The 8,300-nt window shown below is 46.0% G+C and overlaps 1 protein-coding gene across 1 annotated transcript in view; it reads right to left on the bottom strand.

Annotated features, from left to right (window-relative positions):
- Nucleotides 1-592: 592 nt before the first annotated feature.
- TBC1D31 (TBC1 domain family member 31) overlaps nt 593-8,300 on the bottom strand; it is a 42,826-nt gene continuing 35,118 nt past the window's right edge. Inside the window, exons 17-22 of the mRNA XM_040433010.1 lie at nt 7,582-7,810; nt 7,331-7,465; nt 5,594-5,788; nt 4,337-4,490; nt 2,976-3,101; nt 593-860 (exon numbers count right to left, since the gene is read on the bottom strand). Of these exons, the coding sequence (XP_040288944.1) occupies nt 718-860; nt 2,976-3,101; nt 4,337-4,490; nt 5,594-5,788; nt 7,331-7,465; nt 7,582-7,810 (982 nt within the window). The 3' untranslated portion in view covers nt 593-717. The remainder of the gene's footprint in view (nt 861-2,975; nt 3,102-4,336; nt 4,491-5,593; nt 5,789-7,330; nt 7,466-7,581; nt 7,811-8,300) is intronic.

Below are 8,300 nucleotides of genomic sequence, written 5' to 3'. Positions count from 1 at the left end.
TCAGTCTCTAAAACTACTGCAAGTCAATGGGGCACGGATCCGTTTTCTTGTGTCCGAGAAAACGGATCCGCCACCATTGACTTACTTTGTGTGTCACGACGGATCAGTCTTGCTCCGCGCCACAATGGCAGCTTGCAGCGTTATTCTGTCCGCAACGGGGATGCAGCAAAATGGAACGGAATGCATTGTGGTGCACTCAGTTTTGTTCAGTTCAGTTTTGTTCCTATTGACAATGAATGGGGACAAAACGGAAGCGTTTCCTCCCCCCCAACCCGCTATTGAGATCCTATGACGGATCTCACTAGCAGAAAGGGAAAATGCAGATGTGAAAGTAGCCTAATACATCCGTTTCAGATTGTATTAAATCAAAACTGAAGAAACCGGAGCCGGTATAAAAATGATTGTAAGTCACTGGATCAACATGGACTTTCAGACCAAACTGCAGCTTGCAGCAGTTGTGTGTCTGGCAGCCAGGCAGTCGGCGCCATCTAGGGGATCTTAGAAGTTATTGCATATTGCACCTGGCGTCCCTGCAATGTTCTTACTCTGTGGTTTCTGCCGCTCTTTATAATAAAGGAGTCACTTCAGTAATAAAAAGTGTTTAATGATCCTATACACTCTGACGTGTGATTGAACTGTACAAATCTAGGTAAGAAAATACAGGACTAAGAATAAATACAATTCTGATAAATAAAAGAACCTCCCCCGAACCAGCGGTCAAGTCCACTGTGTGTCCGGATAGTGTGATGTGCGGTATTTTCTCTGCGCCTGTGAAGCCAGTTTGTGTCTGAGCTCTCGTACTTCTGACATAAGAGCACGTTCCTTATAATCCAAGCTGTCTCTTCCACGATCCAGAGAAACTATGAGACAAAACATATACATAAATGTAAAGCATATAATACGGCAGCATGGCCCTCTTATGTGCCACCTGTACATATGTAGCAGAGAGGAGTGTGTCAGATGTAGTTTTGAGTGGCAAGGGTGATACTTCCAATATTAATAATAATTCTTAAAGGGGTTGTGTCATCTTAAGACTTTAATGGCATATCACTAGGATATGCCATCAAGTCAGATAGGTGCGGGTCCAATTTCTGAAACACGCACCTATCTCCAGAACGGGGCCCCAAAAGTAGAGGACAGCACATCGCATATGCGCAGCGCGCTCGCCATTCATTTTTATGGGAGTTCCAAAAATAGCCGAATGAGCACGCTCAGCTATTTTTTGGAAGTCCCACAGAATTGTATGGAGAGCGCACCGCGCAGTCGCGGCCACCACTCCATTCACTTCTATGGGACGGCTGGAGATAGCCGATCCGGCCCTCTGCTATTGTGGGCAGTCTAACATAAATAAATGGAAGGCGGACGCATGTGTGTCAATTTGGAGGTCCCATTCTGGAGATAGGTCCCACCTGTCCGACCTTGGTGGCATACCATAGTGACAAGCCACCAATGTCTAAGATGAAACACCCCCTTTAATAAAGTGTTCAGTGTAAAAAGTATTCACCAAACATTTACTACTGAGCACCGTTTTACAGTTTTCATAAATCCTGCATCACAGCAGAATAACTCTGTAGATGTATTAGTCTACTGTCACACTGCCGTTTCTGGGTCCGCCTGTGGGATCCGTTCAGGGCTCTCACAAGCGGCCCAAAACAGATCAGTTCAGCCCCAATGCGTTCTGAATGGATAAGGATCCGCTCAGAATGCATCAGTTTGGCTCCGTTCCCCCTCCATTCCGCTCTGGAGGCAGCTTGCAGCGTTTTGATGTCCGCCTGACGATGCGGAGCCAAATGGATCCGTCCTGACTTACAATGTAAGGCTACTTTCACACTTGTGTTTGGGGTTCCACTTGTGAGATCCGTTTGAAGGCTCTCACAAGCGGCCCCGAATGGAACCGTTCATCCCCAATTGCATTCTGAATGGATAAGGATCCGCTCAGAATGCATCAGTTTGCCTCCGTTCCGCTCAGCAGGTAGACACCAAAACGCTGCTTGCAGCGTTTTGGTGTCCGCCTGGCCGTGCAGAGCCAAACGGGTCAGTCCTGACTTACAATGCAAGTCAATGGGGACGGATCCGTTTGACACAATATGGTGCAATTGCAAACGGATCCGTCCCCCATTGACTTTCAATGTAAAGTCAGGACGGATCCGTCTGACTAACAATTAGACTTAGACTTTTTTTTTTTTACATAGAATGCAGACGGATCCGTTCTGAACGGATACCAGCATTTGCATTATAGGTGCGTATCCGTCTGTGAAGATGCCAGACGGATCCGCACCTAACGCAAGTGTGAAAGGTGACAAAACAGAAAATTGTTGATGTGGAATACTGGATTAAAGCAGCGGTGCCCTTATTGGGGTAGGCTCAAAACTCCTTAATACAAAATAAAACAAAATACGGGTACCGCGCTATATCTAAAGCAGTGTATGAAAGTAGTTGTCATTTAGAACCATAAAAGCAGAGAGCCGAGTTCATATTCTGCTACAGAGGTGGCAGTCGCAAGTCCGTACTTCGCATGTACAAAGACAGTAAGTGTGAAAGTAGCCTAAGTCAATGGGGACGGATCCGTTTTCACACAATATGGTGCAATTGAAAACTGATCCGCCTCCCATTGAGTTTCAATGCAAGTCAAAACGGATCCGTTTGCATTATCATGAACAAAAAAAAATATATGGTAATGCAAACACCAGACGGATCCGCACCGAACGCAGGTGTGAAAGTAGCCTAACATTACTATTCTTCTACATCCATGGACCGGAGCACAATTCAAAGTTTTCCTCATTGGTACTGGAAACAGTCAGCAAGCTCGCTGTCATACACCGCTTGGCTGAGCTCCTACAATGCAGAGCTGTTAGTTTGTCCTACGTTTCAGCAGCTGGTGTGAAGCCTACCCTTCAGTATCCCTAATGCGCGACTACTGAGCAGCATAGACCTGTGAGTCCCGGGACGCTGTGTAAGGAGTTCTCTGGACTTACAATGCGCAGATGAGCTTGAGGAAGAGACGTCGTTTAAACACACATTTTGTGGTTTGCTCTGAACTTCTTTATCACCCTGTACAGAAATCTGATCTGGAGAACAAAGATTCAAGTCACCAAGCCGGTCTGTAAAACAAAGCAAATACACGGTTTCCAGTGTGAGAAATCCCGTTATATGGGGGTGAACTGTATCCGACAATCTGCAGCTGAGGCCTTTGCTGACAATCCCTTTAGGTCTCCCACAAAAATGAGCTGATCGCAGGATGCAAGACGGATCAGACCCCCAGCGATCAGCTGTAAACTGAGAGAACCCGGATGCAAGTGTTCAGTTTCCCTGCAGCACCACCCACAGGAGAGATAAAGCATTACATGGCTAACATAGAATGTATGAATATGTAGGGTCCTCCACAACAAGAGAGCTGTTCTCTCATCTGGCTAATTAAAGGGGTGTTGAATAAGAGATCTCTATAATTAAAATCAGAAAAGAAAAAAAAAAAGATCCTCTCATCCCCTAAGGATACAGCTTCCACACCAAACCATGATATAAAGGTATAATTAAGGAGAGCACAAATAAATAACCTTGTTCATAGGTAGACAAAAGGAGCTCAACAGGGCAAGGATTCTACAAACAGCACCCTGGATCTCAGCTTTTTGGAACCACTTGTAGAGAAGAGGTTGTGCATTCAGTTTTTTCTTGATGTGCTGATTATGGTATTGCAGTTGAGCACCGGTCAAGTAAATAGGACTGAGCTGCAATATCGGACAACTCAGGTTCATGGGAAAAAATATCACATTTAAAAAGGCGATGCCCAGGATTAGAAAAAAAAAATAATCTGAATTATCAGGTTGGGCGTGGAACTAGGTTTTACATTTAGAAAGAAATTTGTAAAGCTTTAAAGGGGTTGTCTCATCACAGACAATGGGGGCATATCGCTAGGATATGCCCCCATTGTCTTATAGGTGCGGGTCCTGCACCTATATCGGGAATGAAGCCCCGCAAAGTGGTGGCTGGAGGACTCCGGTCCGGCCACCACCAATCGCTCTTCCCATAAGTGATTGGGAGCGCACCGCGCATGGCCAGCCACCGCTCCCATTCACTTCTATGGGCCTGATGGAAATAGCTGAGCCAGCGCTCGGCTATTTTCGGCGGCCCCATAGAAAATGAATAGAGAGCACAGAGGCGCATGCGTAGCGTGCCCTCCACCACTTTCAGGGCTCCGTTCTCAATATAGGTGCGGGTCCCAGAGCCGCATCTACAAGACAATGGGGCATAGCCTAGCGATATACCCCCATTGTCTGAGATGAGAAAACCCCTTTAAGGGCAGATGGAAATAAAATAAATCATGAAGTTGTAAACAGACCAGAATAGTCGCTCTCGGTCTCCTGCAGGACGTCCTGCGGCTGCACCTCCTGCACCATTCCTGCATGTAAGAACTTCCTCCTCCCTGCATCCGCTGTAGACTTTAAGAGCTGCTCCGTCTCCAGCTGTGATTGCCTGTTTGAAACCTCTGCCCACTGAGGAGATGAATGGAGAAATGAGATATTTTCTGCATTATATGCTGTATACATCTAATTAACCAACCAGAACTAACTTATCAAGAGACTAAGGGGGAGATTTACCATTTAGTTTGCGCCAGTTTGTGTTTGACTTTTTTTTAAAATTGTTGTAAGCGGCAGTTTTTACACCGCCCTCTACACTTTTCTGAAAGAGGGCGTAACTATAAGCCGCAATAAATTTATCTTCATGCCAGTTTTCTGGTGCATGCTCCGAGCTGCTGTAGATTTCCGTCTAAGCGCACGGACTGCCAAAGGATGCACCCAATAGATGACGAGGCCTGTGCCTCATCATATATAAGGCGCAGCGCGGTGGCTCAGTGGTCAGCGCTGGGGTCACAGGTTCGAATCCAACCAAGGACAACATCTGCAAGGAGTTTGTATGTTCTCCCGGCGTTTGCCTGGGTTTCCTCCACACTCCAAAGACAGACTGATAGGGAACATAGATTGCGGGACAGCATGATAATGTCTATGGAATATAGTAGTGCTATATAAACGCAGAAAATAATTTTAAAAAAAATCCTCCGGCAGTACAGGAGATAAATCTCCCCCTAAATATCACCCTTTCTATAACCTGCATGAGCCATGTTAGATCTTGTACTACAGTGGTGGACTGGTGGCTTTTTTTTACCAGTGCAGACTGGTACGCTGAACAATTTTTATGGTCGGCTCAGGCTTTAAACTTGAAGAGGACAGAAAACGTTCTCCGGACCAGGTCGATTGTCACAGCCAGTTCTGATGCAGCACGGGTGAACTGCCTGCGACGGTCCCTGCGATCCTGTATCCGGTTTATTAAAGGGGGAGCTTCACTCACTCACTGGAGAGGCAATACAGAATATCCCATCACAAATCCTGCGTCACAGACTGACATTACAGCTGTAAACAGGTAGACGAGCAGGCTGACCCTCCCACAAGCTGAGAAAAGCAGCGATGTCCGGCACAAGACTAATCCGAGTATGAACGGTGGAGCGTATACAATGTGACAATGTCTGTAACACTGACTGCTTTGTGATTTACTAATACAAATATATATGGAGACTTGTATCAGCTTATTTTTCTCTTGCCTTTCTTGCTTCCAACTCTTTGATGACACCACAAAGCTGCTTTTCCTGCTCTTTGATGCTGTCCGCTAATTTCGCCACGTCTTCGCAATGTTTCCCACGCTGCACGTCATCCTGTTTTTGTTTGTGAAGAGCCTGGAGCTTCCACTCGGTCTCCGAACATAATCGGTCAGCCTTTGCCAAACTCTCCTCCAGCAGCTGTGGAAAAGAAGATAAGCCATTACTGTGAAAAAAAACACTGGGAAGAGCATATTCATGAAGATGCAGCAGAGCTCAAATGGTCAATTTATTCTTTGGGACTGCAGTATTTGGGCATCTTGATAACCCTGTATTCCTCCTGCAGGCCACAGATAACACATCATAACATCGTGAAGAGTTGGTCAAATAAACCCAACATCTACCCACAGTGAATGTGAAGTACAGTTTTTATTTTAAAATACGTTTTAACAATTTTTTATTTTCCATTTCACTAGTTATTTTAAATAATCCTGAATTCTTGCAGTTTTCACTCAGGCCTGAGCCTCAAGAAAGGCTGACACTTCCTGCTGTGTTGAGATCCCTTAGGACATTTTAAGCAGCTTCTATTCTGCCGAGCATGTCTTCTGAGGAAGTCAGAGTAGAGATGCTCTGCAGATTCCTTCTGCGTGCCATGCAGCAGTAAGACAATTTCTGTGTAAGAGCCGAGGATAGAGCACTGCCTGCCAGTGGTGTACGTTCTCTACTCCATGGACTGCACCCGGCCCTGCTACTCGTCAACGACAATAAACCACCAGCGCAGTGGCGTAACTATAAATGACTGCGCCTGCACAGCAACGTCTTCACAACCCCCACTCCTGTGGCTAGTCAAGATACCTCTCTCAGACAAGGCCCAGAAGTCCCTCTGTTTTCTACAGTGTCTCTGTATATACCGGTAATGTAATTTTATAATACTGTCAAGGTGGCCTAGACAATAAAATCTTTTCCTAGGTGGGCCCCTTCTGAGTTCGGGCCCCAAAGCAGCTGCTTCGCCTGCAGCTAAGCCCCTGCACCTGCTGCTAGCCCTCAAAAGCCATCTCAAACCGCCTGATCCTTCTCTCCCCTGAAATCGTCTCGCCCTGAAACGAGACAGCGCCCCCTTGTGTCAGGAAGGGATGAGACACTCTTGGACCACAAAAGACAATGTTCTGAATATAAAAAGAGAAGTAAGCTGCTGCAAGACTCCTCTCGTGGTACCCAAGAAAAAAAAAAAGACAATGAGCATGTTGGAATACAAATGCCCCCATCCTTATCTTCGCGGAAATCTGCAGTTCAGAGAGAGTCGGATGGCCCGCACAGAAGATGGTCAGCGGGTGTAGGTGACAATAAAAGGGTTTTCTCACTTCAGCAAGTGGCTTTTATCATGTAAGGAAAGCTAATACAAGGCACTTACTAATGTATTGTGAGTGGCCATATTGCCTCCCTTGCTGGCTGGATTCATTTCCCCATTACATTATACACTGCTTGTTTCCAGGGGTTATGGCCACTTGCTGCAGCGCAGATACAAGGTGGCCACGACAGGAGCTGCCACCAGAGAGGCCAACACTTTTCTCTATAGTGTTCAAGCCGATTTAATCAAGCAAGCCAGCGAAGGAGGCAATATGGACAATCACAATACATTAGGAAGTGCCTTGTATTAACTTTGTCTGCATGATAAATGCCCTTTGCTGAAGTGAGACAACGCCTTTAATCTAATGTAAAAAGTGTATGGTTTTATTAGCCAACCTTTTTGTCTTTGAGATCCTCCTCCGTTTCCATCAGCCTCCAGAACATCTGTTCCTCCAGGTGGGCCTTTCTCCTGCTGGCATCCAAATCTCCTTTCACATCCTGTGTTTCGGCCTCAAGCTCTTTGGCCAATTGCTAGATATAAAAAATAAAATAAAATGTTTTACTAGAGGGCAAAGGAAGTCCCAAAGCTCAGGAGCAGTCCACGACGCCATTACATCATCCATACAGATGCACGTCCTAGGCCGCACCTGTTCATAGAAGCGTCTCTGAGCTTCCAGCTCCATCTGCCGGATCTCCACGTCCTGAACCACGGCGGCAGTTTCCCTTTCCCGTACACACATCTTCCTTTCGATCTCATCATCCAGACGTCTTAGTTCCATCTTTCTTTGATCCTGTTGATATTTCATAAAACGTTTCCTCGCGGCCTCTAGAAGCTGAAGCTCCTTTATTTTCAGGTCTCGCTTTACAGCTGCCAGCCTAGGAGAGAATGCATGGGCACAAGGTGTCATCTGACCTGTATATGCCAACGTAAAAGCCAGGAAACGGAAGCTCGTGTGATATTTGTTTGGCATTTATATAAAAATGACCGAAAAAAATAACCAAACTGCGATTTATCATTAGTTTATCTGTATTACTGGGAACCGAGGAACGATAAAGAGGTCTGACCACTCAAAGTCGCCTAAAGCCTATGCCTCCTGTACCCAGGCTCCTCTCAGAAGGCACTGACGGGAGTCCTATGTGGCAATCCGATTTCTAAAGCTGAACTAAAACGAAGTCTTTACTGAATGACCTTGCCAGATTTAAACAGAATTTGTGAGACCAGGCAGTGAAGACTTCATTCCTGGGGCCACGGCCAGAGACAGAAGATGGCAGCATTACTGGGGAGAAGAGGAGAAGATAGCACAGATAGGAGGAGGGTGAGAAGCTGCAGCACAACATCCAGGTAAGTTCTCATGCCAATCAGTGA

This window comes from Bufo bufo, chromosome 5, assembly GCF_905171765.1.
Source record: "Bufo bufo chromosome 5, aBufBuf1.1, whole genome shotgun sequence".
NCBI classification, from domain to species: Eukaryota; Metazoa; Chordata; class Amphibia; order Anura; family Bufonidae; genus Bufo; species Bufo bufo.
This window is presented reverse-complemented; position numbering and strand designations above follow the sequence as displayed.